The 14,489-nt window shown below is 45.3% G+C and overlaps 1 protein-coding gene across 2 annotated transcripts; it reads right to left on the bottom strand.

The window, feature by feature from the left end:
- Positions 1–1,065: 1,065 nt before the first annotated feature.
- On the bottom strand, positions 1,066–11,713 carry CNIH1 (cornichon family AMPA receptor auxiliary protein 1). 2 transcript variants are annotated; one of them, XM_037901278.2, is made up of 5 exons: positions 11,488–11,713; positions 8,153–8,221; positions 4,201–4,313; positions 2,839–2,982; positions 1,066–1,947 (listed from the first exon to the last, which is right to left on the bottom strand). In XM_037901278.2, the coding sequence occupies exons 1-5, from the start codon at positions 11,566–11,568 to the stop codon at positions 1,920–1,922; spliced, it is 435 nt and encodes a 144-aa protein (XP_037757206.1). In that variant the 5' UTR covers positions 11,569–11,713; the 3' UTR covers positions 1,066–1,919. The 2 variants fall into 2 exon arrangements, with proteins under 2 accessions (XP_037757206.1, XP_043404653.1); XM_043548718.1 differs by lacking the exon at positions 11,488–11,713 and adding an exon at positions 9,978–10,504.
- Positions 11,714–14,489: the final 2,776 nt, after the last annotated feature.

The raw sequence follows: 14,489 nt of genomic DNA, 5'->3' as shown, positions 1-14,489 counted from the left end.
TTAAGAAACAGTTTGAAAACAGAAGTTGTCAAGCCATAGGGGGAAGAACTTTTGAAAGCCATTGACAGCTTGTATGCCATAAAAGCAAAGATGTTAACTTTCATCTATTGGTGTGGGATGCAACACTTTCCTTGCAGCTCAGCAGCTTGTCAAATTCATTTTTTAAATAGTCAAAGGGTAGAGAGAGAAATAGGGAAGTCAGCTTTAATCCTTTTTGAAGAGTGCTTACTATGATCCTGAAACGGTACATAATTTAAAGCTCCAATTTCAAATTATGGTTTGGGGAAAGGACTATACAAATTAGTCATACTTCATCACTAGAACAGCTCAATGGAATTCTCAATTAATGTATAGTTTGGGGGACATTATTCCTTATGAAAATAGAAATTTTTTTTAACTCTGCAGCTATTTCTACCCCATGGAGGAAAACATTTGCAACAAAAGCATGCCATGTGATAAAGACACTTCAAACTACAAACCTATTGGATTTTAATTTCATGGAGTTTGTATCTATTCTGTCAGTTGTCTCCTTTGATTTGGCTAAGGCAAAAATCATTATCCACAGAGAAAATTTTATGAGTGCTCAGATTCCTTTATTCCAGAAGGAAAGGCCAATCTGCATCATGAAGTGGTTGCACTGAATCCAAAAATCTGGTCCATATCAGAAGGGTCAAATACCAATCTATGTAAACACATTTTACTAAAACCGGAGACATTATCTGCACCAACACACCTTCCTCAAGGCATTTCACCATTCTTTAAACTAGTTTAAGTGGGAAAGATTTCTAAACTTCTGAAGCTAAACTAACCTGTAGCTCATCCCAAGAGGAATTACACTGCACATCTATTTCCACTCTTCTCCCTCCACTAAAAACTATTAACATACAGACCAACTGAAAGTACAGGAAACTGTTAGTGTCTAACAGTTCTGTGTAAGTATCTCTTTTCCAGATATAGCCCATCTCAATATGAATTTTAATAGCAATGCTACTGTCTATTATAAATTAGTTAAGTACAGCAAGTAAACTTTGTTTTTAAAAACAAGGCACTGCAAAAAACTGAACATTTCTGAATTTGAGATTTTTATTTATTCCACTAAGGAACAGCAGGGCAGTTTCTCAATCTCACTTTGTCTTGGAAATGTCTTTAGTGTGACTTGTAAATCCATAGGAGCAGTATTTTTACCATTGGATTTGATCAATCTTGCATTATTAGCCAATTGGTTAATAAGACTGTTGCACAAACATTTAAAAATAAAATCTTTTAAATTCATTCCTTCACAGACAACTCAATGTTTCCTATCACAATAACTTATGCTTGAAAATTAAAGCAAGGATATTTAGTGTTTGGTGGAAATATGGGAAGTTTCAGAACCATGCATACACAGGGAAAGATACCCAAATATAAAAAACAGAACTACTCTTCCTACACGTGTATCCGTGAAGATATCTGCAGAGAAAATACATAAAGCTTTCAGTCCTTCAGGAGCACTTTATAGGTACAGCTGATTTATACATAAATGGAGTTTCAAAAGTTCAAAGTGAGCCACTATGCGGTCCTGTAAACAAAAAATTCTAGGATACTAAGGACAGTCAGGAATTAATAACTACTTGAAGAGTTATGGCTGTTCCTTATGGAGCGCAAAGTCAAAACTGTTCAAAACCAGAGAATCATTTAATATCAATTTACACTTAATTCTTTTTAATTTCAACATCCCAGTAAAATATACGAAAACAGTCTTTCCACAAGTATAAAGTGTGGAAACATTTTAAAAATAGGGGAGTCATTTTTTTTCTAATGCAACCGTGATCATCAGATTCCATAGTTTAATCTTGGTAACAGTTTCTTGTTGGAAAGAATCCTTTTGTTTTGTGGCTTTTGCATGCACTTAACTGGAACCAAGTTTGCAGAATGTCTTCTTAAGAGCTCACCAAAACATAAATCATGCTAGAAAAGAAAAGAAAAATTTAAAATGTACTAAATTTAGATGCAATAGTTTGATTAGATAAGTTAACAGTATTATGCACAGATTCATTCCCCACTGAAAAAGAGCAGACATACACACAGCTTGTCATTACAGTAAAATACTGATAGTTCACCACGACTATTTAAAAGCCAGGTTAAGACATTAAAAATGAACCCGTGAACAGAAGTGTTATGTATATCACACACTCTGACACTGGGATCACGTTGCAGTAACAACAGGGAGCTTACATAGGCTCAAACACACTGATGTATATATATTGGAAGTTTTTTTAATCATGTTTTTCCTAATCATCTTGTATGATCACATGAAGAAATGCTGACCCATCAGTTGTAACCTGACTGTCAAAGTCAGTCTATGCAATGTATTGGTAATAGTACTACGTCAGTACATTATCACCAGCTATTGCTTCCCACACCCCCCCTTTTTAGAGTTTAACTTTGCATTTACAGCTTCTGTATCTTCTCACCCGTGATGTATGACCATTCTACCAGCAAACTTCAATGAAACCCAAATTTTAAGACAAATAAGTCACTTCTTTGAAAATATTAAAATCCCACCCATATTAAAATCCCAATACTTTTATAATAAAAATTAAAAGTTTGGGATTTTTTGGTTCTTTGGTTCAGCTTTATTGCTAAGTTATGATACAAACTTGGGGGGGCGGCTGGTTGTTTTTTAAAATATATATAGACATTACCTCCCAGGCTAAGTGTCTGAAATATTTTTACAAATTAAGATAAAAATGTGGGGGCATTTTTTTTTTTTTTTTTTTTTTTAAGGAAGTTTCATATAAATTTGAATTTTGCCTCTGGGTTGAGCTCAAACAAAAAGTTTCAGGCTAAGAAACTTACCCATATAGGTAGTAAAAAAACGATAGGAGGTAAAATGCTAGTTTGCACCATCCTTCCTTCTGACAATATGCTAAAATATCTGCATTCATAATGGTTGTAGGATCATAGAGACCTGGTCCACTCATCACAGGTCTGCTCATATACCTGGAAAAGACAAATTAGGTTAGCAGTAAGTTTGGAAAAGAAAGCTATGGGAAAAGGAGGTTCCCCCACCCCCAAAAAACAAAACAGAAATTTGTATAAGGAACCACACATCTTTAACTGCACTAAACATTTACTCCATCCAGCAATTAAACCATGAGAGTAAAGTCTGAGACCGCAACCTAAGACCTTGCCTGTATGGGGATGGATCACTTGATGACTGGCTGTTCTGTTCATTCCTTCTGAAGCACCTGGTATTGGGCACTGCTGGAAAACAGGATAGTGGGCTACATGGACCACTGGTCTGACCCAATATGGCCGTTCTTATGCTCTTATGGTGGTTTTTTGCTCTGTAGCTGCACTGCACCAGCATAGTTTATCTCAACTTCAAATCATACTACATTATACATGGTGCTACAGGATGGGCATGACAACCCTTGAAAATAGGATGTATGATCTAAGGCACCATATTACAGGCTTATTAAAGAACTGGAAAAGGTGCAGAAGAAGAGAGCAACATGGGACAGAACCAACCGTAATTCGTATGGTAAAATACTTAGTATGGCTTTGGTAACTTCAGCACCATTTAAAACATGTACTGCAGTACTCCCATTCTTGCTTATCAAGTTGGAAAAATATTCCTTTTAAAAAATAAAAGGAAAATAGCCTTTTTTACAACTGCAGCATAAGATTTTCACCATCTATCACAATGGGCCTTTACGCTTTATTGCTGAAGAAATGGGACAATTAACAGAAACATTGCAAAAGGACAGTAAGTTATAACTAAGGCTACGATTTTGTCACGGAGGTCGCAGAAGTCATGGAATCCGATGGAGGTCGCGGAATCTGTGACTTCCAAAGACCTCTGTGACTTCAGCCCTGGTGGCTGGGAGCTGCAGGGTCCCGCAGCGGGAGGGAGCTGTGAGGTACCCCCGCTGCCTAAGTCACGGGGCCCCCAAGCTCCTGGCCACCACTGCAGGGCGGGGGGACCACCCCACAGCTCCTTACCACTGGAGAAGGGGACCCTGGAGCTCCAAGCCACCTGGCAGCTGCCCATTCCCTTCCTATTTTATCATGGATACTTTTACTATCACAGGCAATAAAGAAAAATTCACGGAAGCCCGTGACCTGTCCCTGACTTTTACTAAAACTATTCATGACAAAAATCTTAGCCTTAGTTATAATTAACATGAGTAGAGAGATCAAACTCATCAATATTACCTCCAAATGTGGTAAGCCAACAAAGGCATATTGAGACCCAGTGTAAGCCACTCTGCTGCACAGAGAAACATAACACAGAAGAATGCATGGATGAGGTACTCTGGAAGTACAAGCTGAAAAAGAAAAATATGCATCAGAACATGTGATTACACAACATACAGCTTGGTTTGAATTTCTATTTAAAAGGTAAATTATTGGTGAAAAATTCCATACTACTATATAGAGAAAAACACTCAAATGGGCAAGTAAACTGCAGAAAGTGAAAACAGCAACTAGCAGAATACACCCTGATATTTACAGAAAAGTTTATGTATATTCATGAATACCCAAGAAAATGTACAAGTTGGAATGCTCAGATTATGGAAGCTTTTATTACATATTAATTGGCTACGTGCACTGTGAACAGCTTCCACATTTTATACAACATACCTCTGTAACATAAAAGTAGAGCATCGAGATATTTCTGCACATGCTCCACATAGAAATATCTATGGGAAAAGTAATCCCTATAACAGTTTATATCAGGGGTCTCAAACACACGATCCGTTGAGTTATTTGCTGTGGCCCAGCCAGCTCCCCTCCCCCCTGTTCCCTCTCCCATCCCCCAGCGCGCCGAGTCCTCGCTCCTCGGCCTACCTCCAGGCGCTTCCCGCCACCAACCAGCTGTTTGACAGAGCTTAACGCTTTCCAGGAGGGAGGGGGGAGGAGCCGCGCTATGGGGAGGAGGCGGAGAAGAGGCAGGGCAGGGGCGGGGATTTGGGGAAGGGGTTGGACTGGGGCAGGAAGGGAGCAGAGTTGGGGTGGGGACTTTGGGGAAGGGGTTGGAATGGGGGGCGGGGAAGAGGCAGAACAGGGGCAGGGCCTCATGGAAGGGCTGGAGTGGGGGCAGGGCTGGGGGCTTTTGTATCTTTGTATGAAAAGGTGTCAGTGATGCGGCCCTTGGGCCAATGTACTAGTCCTCATAAGGCTGTCGTGGTGATTTGAGTTTGAGAGCCCTGGTTTATATGCAAGAGTTTGTTTTGTATTTTACTATTTTTGAAGTTTTGAACTTAAAACAGTATATATACACAATATTTATTAAAACAGACTATTACCAAAACCTTATTTCCGGTCCAAAGCTTTATTAGACAAAAGGAGCAACAACATTGTTAAGCGCACCAATATGCACAAATACAAGCAATATGCTTTCTGCAAGGTAGGAGGGAACAACAGTAAAATGCACATACAATTTGTGACATATTAGCCAGTTCCATTTTCCTTTGTACAAGACCTTTCAAATACCTAACACCTGCCTTCTTTTTAACATTGTGCTTTCCAGCAGAAGGGTACAGAGGTAATGCTGATTACTCTCAGATTACCAAGAGCATAAAATACCAGGTAACCCTGCTAGTGCTATTAAGAAATAAGCAATATAGAAACATATGTAGATTAAATGTAGGTGAAATACCCTAAAACCAAGAAAACCCCATGCTCATCACAAGAGTAAAATCCTTCAAAGGCAAATATACCAGAAAGAATCGTATCACCTACTTTTTTGAATTATACAGTTCTCCCCAAAAAAGTTCATCTATACATCTGAAATGCTCACAGGATAAACTACTACAAGCTGTTTCAGGTAAAAATATTCAATTGCTACTACATATTTCAGTCAAGGGTTTATGGTAAACTAAAGACTTAAGTTAAATTACTAAGGAGTCCACTCTCTAAGTGAGGCACACACAAGACAATTCTGCTTCTTGACTTTGCCCAATTTGTGCACCTAGGATGACTGCCTCAGAATGTATTTTGCAAGTTTTTTTAATACTGTCTAAAAGCAGATGTTTGTTTTAAACACCTAAAAAGGTCTAACTATAAATCAGAAGCAAACAGAGTTTCGTTCCGAATGCACGTTCTAATAGTCACTTAAAGAAACAATTGTCAAACACCACCAACTGACATCAGCACAAACCCAAGTCATCACCTTTCTTTACATGTGTAAAACAATTACTCTTCTTGTCCAGATCACTCTTGTATACTCACCATATGTAACTTTTAGATGTTATTCCAATTATTTAAACTAAAAAAAGTCTGACCACCAAGCAAGACCCGTTTGCTAGACCTGAAATCTACAAAAATTAAGACTAACCATGTGTCTCAAAGCATTCACTTCCCTTCCATCTAGGTTTGTGTGTTCTGCCCCCACACCAGAGTATCAGACTGCCTTTTAAGTATTTCAAAAATGTTATCCTTCTTCATTTCCAGCCTACACGAGAACTAGGTTGATTAGTTTATAGGTTACCATGCATTTTTCCCTAAAGGCTAAGAAGGATGAATTATTATTTCTAAATACTCAAGAGAAGCTTGGATACCACTGTGATGGGGGCTGCATACGGAGAGGGAGATGCTGAGCATTATGTGAACCAAAAAATGGTACTCTAGAGAAGTGTTTAATTCTCATGACTAAAAATGTTCTCCCCTAGAATTTAAACTTCAAGACAATGGATCATGTGCATTTATCATACTCTTTAAAGAGTAACGATCGCAAATTCACCTTTTCATGACTAATCTAACTCCACTAGCATAGTAAATACCACGTTCAAGATTTTCAGTTTACACAAAGCTATCATATAACACCTCATGCATGTATATTAACATTAGGTTAATAAAATATTTGCTTTGAACATGCACATTATAACAGCCTTTTATTTAAATTTGTGATAAGATCATAATGCATAAATGTAATGAGTATTTGCCTTCCCCCATACTGTTGCAGAAATGACTGTAAGACAGACAGAGTTGGGGAAACTGTTAGATGCACAGCTATTCAGGCACCACTTTCCAAGATACAATCTTCTCCATAACATCATCTTTCTCTCCGCTCACCCACCCTCATGCTGCAAAGCTCTCTGGCTGTCTAGGACACATTCTTTCTCAGTCTCCATTGGTGTGATTCTACTTAATTCTGCAGAACACCATCATTTACAGTGCAGCCTTCCAGAGGTACACTTCACTACTGTGCTGCCCTATGTTTTTATCTCAATCTGGCCACTCCAAGTCAAAATAAAAGGGATGGTGAACAGGAAAAGACATACTGCGTTACTGAAAATACATACTGTCTTTGACAGACAAATAATATTAAGGAAGTTTATTAGACACAAGCAAGCTGAAAGTGCTTGAGGCACAGCATTAACGAGTAAAGGAGTGTAATTAGAGTTGTATCCAAGAGAGTACACAGTGTTCTGAAAGAACGCCGTGGATATCCTTGGAAAGCCAACCTCCACCCTGGAAATCATAAGGCCAGATCAGAATTAACCCCTTTTTTTCTTTTCTTTTTTTAAACGAACTAGTTTCCTAGATTCTGAACATCAGGAAGTTCAGTGAACCTGGCTTGAGAGAGGATACCATTTATTGTACATCTTCAGTTGCTGTGACTATTCAATACATTTTAGGCATATAACAGTTTTCCCCACTTCACTGGGTAAGCAAGCAAAATTATTTTGCACAAAATGTGAAAGTTCATGAAGTTATTATAAACCTGAACAGACAAAACAGGCAGATGAGCAAGCACACTGAACAAAACATCTTAATAGTAATACAAATGTTCCTAACAAAATGAAAGTAAAGGTGGGATTAAAACATTAAACTAAAAAGCAGTACACACCTTTAATGCAATTTTGACTCTTTTAATCTTTTTGACCTTTTCAACTGTCTTTGTGCCGAAAATGTAAAAAGCAGATTGAAAGAATGTTAGTAGGACAGCTGACAAGATCATCAGCAGATTAATAATAGTCAGAATATTCAAGATTGAAAGTAAAGAAGAATCAGATAAAGAATTCTGTCTAGAAATTCTATCAAATATACTAGACATTACCAGCAGAACAGAATTTTTAATGACCTTTTTGATTAAATCAAGATAATAGCAACAAAAATTTATAAATTTATGCAAAGAGGAATTCTTTATCATGTAACTTACAGGATTGAGTGTATTACATTGGTCTATGGGATTCTTGTAATCAGTCTTCAGTTCATCAAATGCTATAATCTAGAATAAAATTGGAACAGTTAGGACTCTTCAGTTCAAAAGCAGTAAAACACATCTCACCACAAAATATAATTTATTGGTACAGAGCCATAAGTGCTACGAACACAATCTTAGTAAGGTCGTTTTACTCATGTAAAAGAAATAATTCCATAAACTAAATCACCTAGAGCAAGAAAGTATTTGAAACAGGTCTGCTTTGGTTTAAAAAACATTCAAGCACATTTAAATTAGCTTCAGATTATTCTAGACATTTTCTATACTCACAGTGCTCTGGCACTAAATCTTTGCATTTCATTCCCTCATTCCCTTTCCCCCACTACCATGCAGAGGAGTTATATAGTGACATTGCAAATAGCATTCAGTCCCACAGAATATATCCAGGGTGCATAAAAAAAAAAAAACAGGAGGCTGCACACATGACACACTTCCTCTGTGCTGAGTGCTTGTCACTTAATTAAAAGGAAGCTATCGCAGTCTTTGAAGAGGCTGAATGGATGTTATCTTCACGGTCAGAGTGTGAGACAGCAGGCAAGGGAGATATATTCAGGAAAACGTCAAGAACATCTTTTAATGACAGAACTTTTACCCATACACTGATGCTTAGGAAAAGGTGAACCTGCCAGGATGAAAAAGAGTCAAAGCCGTTTTTTTGTAAAATGGATACCATGGCATCAAACAAGACCAAACAGGTCATTTATAAATAAAAAATCAAGAACCATAGAAAAATAAGTATGAGAACCAAAACATCAAGTAATCAGTACTATCAGTATCCTTTATATTCAATGTAAACTAGAACATGTTTACATAGCATCCTTTATGTTACAATGAAAAGCTTATTTAATAACTACAAAGCAAAAATTGAAACCGAATAAATCTGAATATATTATATGTGCACACACACTATTCATGTTGGGGAGAAGCACTTAAAACACATTTTAATATATTTCCTCCCTCAGATCCAATGATACTTCCTGGTTTGCGTAAAGCTGCCCGAGGATATATCTTTGTAGCATCACTTGGATAATATGAGTCTTCTGGTAACAGGGATGTCCCACAACAATGCATCATGGGGCAGATTCAGCAAACCAAGAAGTTGCAGAGGATTAATGGAGAAGAAAATTATAAAATATTCGTTAACACACTCAGGAAAAAATCATCAGTTTATCTGGTACACATCTAAATAGGTATCTTAGCAACTGCAGGGACCAAAACTTTTTCCATTAAAAAAAAAAAAAAGCTTAAAATTCTGCTGAGATTAATGGCTTAGTCCTCCATGCTCATCAAGGAAAATATCACCCTCAAAAAAATCCATTCATTCACTTATAAAGTTCATTCCTAAAGATGATCTATCAGTGCTTCTCTCCAAGACCAGGCATCTCATAGCCACTTAGGTTTCCTAAGGTTCCACCAGTGGATTTTCTACTGCCACAGAGGGGAAAAGACTAAGACCTCAAATAATAAGTAACATTTACTCAGGATTTAAATTTTCAAAAGTAGCATACCATGGGGAAACTTGGAAAAGCTCACTTTTTCCATTAAATACAAAACTTATTTGACTTGAGACTAAAATATTTTAAACACATATTCCTTCAAGTAAAACACCAATATTTAAAAATATAAGATGCCCACATTTTCAACAAAAATGTTTAATAAAACAAACCCAGTTTGCATCAGCCTTTGAAAATTCTACTCATCTACAGGTGAATACTGTGAGTTTTGTACCATTAAGGTAATGATGAGCAAGCAGGTTATATATCTGGGCTGGTGAGTTTTCAGGACAATTTTGCAAAGTTGGTTTACACCAACAGGAAGTTACTAAACATATCTGATCAATTATTTTACACATACCATTTAAAATATACACAAAATAGGGCACTATTCCTCAAACCTATAATCCCTAAACACATCCAGCCATGGCCTAAGGTCGCATGCAACCGGGTGCAATTCTGCATGGTGCTGAGTTGGGCGGGGGGGAGGGGCTAGCAGAAGTGGAGTGGTCAAATCTCTGCCCTCACCCCGTGTGCACACAGGTGGGATGGAGCTGGCTCTCTGTGGGAGTAGCAATGGTAGAGATGGCTGCAGAGGGGAGCTGGATTTCTGCTCCCAACCCTGTGAGCACATGGGGATGTAGAGATGGCTCTGGAAGGTCAGAAATGGGGACAGGTCAATCTCTGCCCCCACCCCTGCCAGTGAAGGGGGGTGGAGATGGCTGGGGGGCATCAATGAAAGGATGTTTAAAACTCTGTCCCCATCCCTGAATGCAGGGGGGGAGGTGAGATGGCTTGGGGGGGGGGCCTGCAATGGGGGGGCAGTTGATCTCTGCCCCCGCTCCTGTGAGTGTGAGGGGGGCGATGGCTTGGGGAGGGGCAACAATAGGGGGGCAGTTAGATCTCTACTCTCCACCCCTGTGAGCACGGGGGGGGGGGGGCAGCAAAGGAGGGGTGGTTAGATATCTACCCCCCCACCTCTGTGAGCATGGGGGGAGATGGCGCAGGGGGGCAGTTAAATCTCTACCCCCCCCCCACCCGTGAGCACAGGGGGGATGGCGCAGCAATAGGGAGGCGGTTAGATCTCTTTCCCTCCCAACCCTGTGAGCGCAGGGGGGGGCGGCTCGGGGGGGGGCAGCAACAGGGGGGCGGTTAGATCTCTTCGCCCCCCACCCCTGTGAGCGCGGGGGGGGACAGCAATAGGGGGGCGGTCAGATCTCTTCCCCCCCACCCCTGTGAGCGCGAGGGGGGAGGGTGCAGGGGGAGGAGGCAGCGGGAGGGGGGTAGTTAGATCTCTACCCCCCACCCCTGTGAGCGCGAGGGGGGAGGGGGCGGGGGGAGGGGGCAGCGGGAGGGGGGCGGTTAGATCTCTTCCCCCCCACCCCTGTGAGCGCGAGGGGGGAGGGGGCAGCGGGAGGGGGGCGGTTAGATCTCTTCCCCCCACCCCTGTGAGTGCGAGAGGGGAGGGGCAGCAATAGGGGGGCGGTCAGATCTCTTCCCCCCCACCCCTGTGATCGCGGGGGGGGGACAGCAATGGGGTTAGATCTCTTCACCCCCCCACCCCGGTGACCGCGGGTCTGGAGCCGGTGGTGGGGGAGGAGGCACGGAGCAGCGCGCGCGCACACACACTCTCACACACACACCCCGGGGCCCGGAAGCGTCCCGGCCACAACGGGAGGCCACCAACGGTGCCGGTGCCGCCGCCCGCCCCGCAGGCAGGGGACGAGCCGAGCCCCGCCCCGCTCCGCCCCGCTCCGGGCGCCCCGGCCCGGCACTCACATGCCAGATGGCGAAGAAGATGAGGGCGGCGGTGAGCAGCAGCGCCAGCATGTAGCAGAAGGCGGCGAAGGTGAAGGCCATGGCGGCGAGAGCGGGCCGCGCGGCCAGCGGGGCAGCAGGAGCGCGGGGGATGCCGGGCCGGAGCGCGGCCGAGGCCGGGCCCGGGGAAGCAGCAGCGCAGGCGCCCTGAGGAACCGCCGGCACCGCCCCTGCTCCCCGCTCCCGCCTTTCTGAGCGAAGAGCGCGCCACAGCGACCCCTGTCGGAGCCCGCCGGCGCTGCGCCTGCGCGGGGCACCCCTGACAGCCCCCCTGCAGCAGGGATGTGGGGCGCACAGATAGCTGCCCTGGGGCATCCCCGACAGCCCCCGCAGGGATAGGGGGGGCACAGATACCTGCCGTCCCCTGGGGCATCCGCGACAGCCCCTGCAGGGCTATGGGGGGCACAGATACCTGCCCTGGGGCATCCCCGACAGCCCCCTGCAGGGCTATGGGGGGCACAGATACCTGCCCTCCCCTGGGGCATCCCCGACAGCCCCCTGCAGGGCTATGGGGGGCACAGATACCTGCCCTTCCCTGGGGCATCCGCGACAGCCCCCTGCAGGGATATGGGGGGCACAGATACCTGCCCTGGGGCATCCCCGACAGCCCCTGCAGGGCTATGGGGGGCACAGATACCTGCCCTCCCCTGGGGCATCCCCGACAGCCCCCTGCAGGGCTATGGGGGGCACAGATACCTGCCCTCCCCTGGGGCATCCCCGACAGCCCCCTGCAGGGCTATGGGGGGCACAGATACCTGCCCTCCCCTGGGGCATCCCCGACAGCCCCCTGCAGGGCTATGGGGGGCACAGATACCTGCCCTCCCCTGGGGCATCCCCGACAGCCCCCTGCAGGGCTATGGGGGGCACAGATACCTGCCCTCCCTTGGGGCATCCCCGACAGCCCCCGCAGGGCTATGGGGGGCACAGATACCTGCCCTGGGGCATCCGGACAGCCCCTGCAGGGCTATGGGGGGCACAGATACCTGCCCACCCCTGGGGCATCCTCGACAGCCCCTGCAGGGATATGGGGGGCACAGATACCTGCCCTCCCCTGGGGCATCCCCGACAGCCCCCTGCAGGGCTATGGGGGGCACAGATACCTGCCCTGGGGCATCCGGACAGCCCCTGCAGGGCTATGGGGGGCACAGATACCTGCCCTCCCCTGCGGCATCCGGACAGCCCCTGCAGGGCTATGGGGGGCACAGATACCTGCCCTCCCCTGGGGCATCCCCGACAGCCCCCTGCAGGGATATGGGGGGCACAGATACCTGCCGTCCCCTGGGGCATCCTCGACAGCCCCCGCAGGGCTATGGGGGGCACAGATACCTGCCCTCCCCTGGGGCATCCCCGACAGCCCCCTGCAGGGATAGGGGGGGCACAGATACCTGCCCTCCCCTGGGGCATCCCTGACAGCCCCCGCAGGGCTATGGGGGGCACAGATACCTGCCCTCCCCTGGGGCATCCCCGACAGCCCCCTGCAGGACTATGGGGGGCACAGATACCTGCCCTCCCCTGGGGCATCCCCGACAGCCCCCGCAGGGCTATGGGGGGCACAGATACCTGCCCTCCCCTGGGGCATCCCCGACAGCCCCCTGCAGGGCTATGGGGGGCACAGATACCTGCCCTCCCCTGGGGCATCCCCGACAGCCCCCTGCAGGGATATGGGGGGCACAGATACCTGCCCTCCCCTGGGGCATCCTTGACAGCCCCTGCAGGGATATGGGGGGCACAGATAGCTGCCCTGGGGCATCCTCGACAGCCCCCTGCAGGGATAGGGGGGGCATAGATACTTGCCCTCCCCTGGGGCATCCCCGACAGCCCCCGCAGGGATGGGGGGGGCATAGATACCTGCCCTGGGGCATCTGCGACGGCCCCCGCAGGGATATGGGAGGCACAGTCCCCCCACTCCACCCAGGAACATCAGCACCCAGCCCTCTGCAGGAGTATGGGGGGCACAACCCCCTGCCCAAGGACATCCTCACCAAGCCATCTCAGAGATATGGAGGGACACTTCCCCCATGTTGCCCATCTGTGCCTTAGCTCCCCCTCTATAACATGGGGAGAGTGCCCTGAGCCCAGGCACACCACCCCTCTGCACCTCTGGGACACACCCCCAGGGTACAATCTAGAGCTGTGGGACCACTGCCCCCCTTCAGTTCTCCTCCTGGCTAGTTTCTGGGCCTCAGCTTCTTTGGCTTTCAGCTCTAGGACCTGTTGATGTGCTATTTCTGGGCCTCAGTATCTCTCTCATTGTCCTTTATCTCCAGTTCCTTCATTCTCAACTGACTCTAATAGTCTCTCTCTTTTTTTGCTTCCTGCAGTCCATTCGCCACTTTGTCTAAGGAAAGTGGACATGCACCAGCCTTTGTAATCTGAGTAGATTCCACGAGCACGTTAGACAGATTCACTAATAAGGATAAAACATTGAAATACATTTATTAAGTACAGAAAGATAGATTTTAAGTGATTATAAGGGTTAGGCACAGGTCAAAGTTGGTTACATAAAAAATAAAAATAGAATCACAGTCTAAATTCTAACTTTAACAGACTAAGCAAGATTTGAATCAACAGCTTTTCTCACCCCACTGGATGTTCCAGGCAATGTACACTTCTTATTACACAGGTTGAATTCCCTCTCAGCCTGGGACCAATCTCCCCAATTCCAAATCTCTGTCTTCCAGATTATCTTCCAGGTATTGAGATGTGGGAGGAAAGAGGCCAGGTGGTGATGCCACTGTCCCTCTTTTCTACTTTCCTCCAGCTGTTAGAAAGATCCTTGGTGGGTCACATGAGTTAGGCTGCCTCCATCATGTTCGTGCCCTCTGAGGAGTCTCTGGGATGGCCATTGGGAGCTTGGAGTTCCCTTAATGGGACATCAACACCTGTCTGGCCAATCTAGATGTCAATCCGTCTTTTCAGTTGTTTCTTTGTTGCTGCTGAAAAGCTAGCTGTGGGCTTTTCCC

Source organism: Chelonia mydas, chromosome 6, assembly GCF_015237465.2.
Source record: "Chelonia mydas isolate rCheMyd1 chromosome 6, rCheMyd1.pri.v2, whole genome shotgun sequence".
Taxonomy (NCBI): domain Eukaryota; kingdom Metazoa; phylum Chordata; order Testudines; family Cheloniidae; genus Chelonia; species Chelonia mydas.
Note: the sequence above shows the minus strand (reverse complement) of the source record. Positions and strands in the feature narration are given on the sequence as shown.

What these genes read in the sequence shown, in the direction of transcription:
- CNIH1 (XM_043548718.1), bottom strand. Translation starts at nt 10,067, where the DNA reads ATGTGTAAAATAATTGATCAGATATGTTTAGTAACTTCCTGTTGGTGT. An exon ending in CTGAAAACTCACCAGCCCAG is followed by an intron (nt 8,222 to 9,977) that starts ATATATAACCTG and finishes ATTTTATTCTAG; the next exon opens with ATTATAGCATTTGATGAACT. An exon ending in AATGTAATACACTCAATCCT is followed by an intron (nt 4,314 to 8,152) that starts GTAAGTTACATG and finishes TTTCTTTTTCAG; the next exon opens with CTTGTACTTCCAGAGTACCT.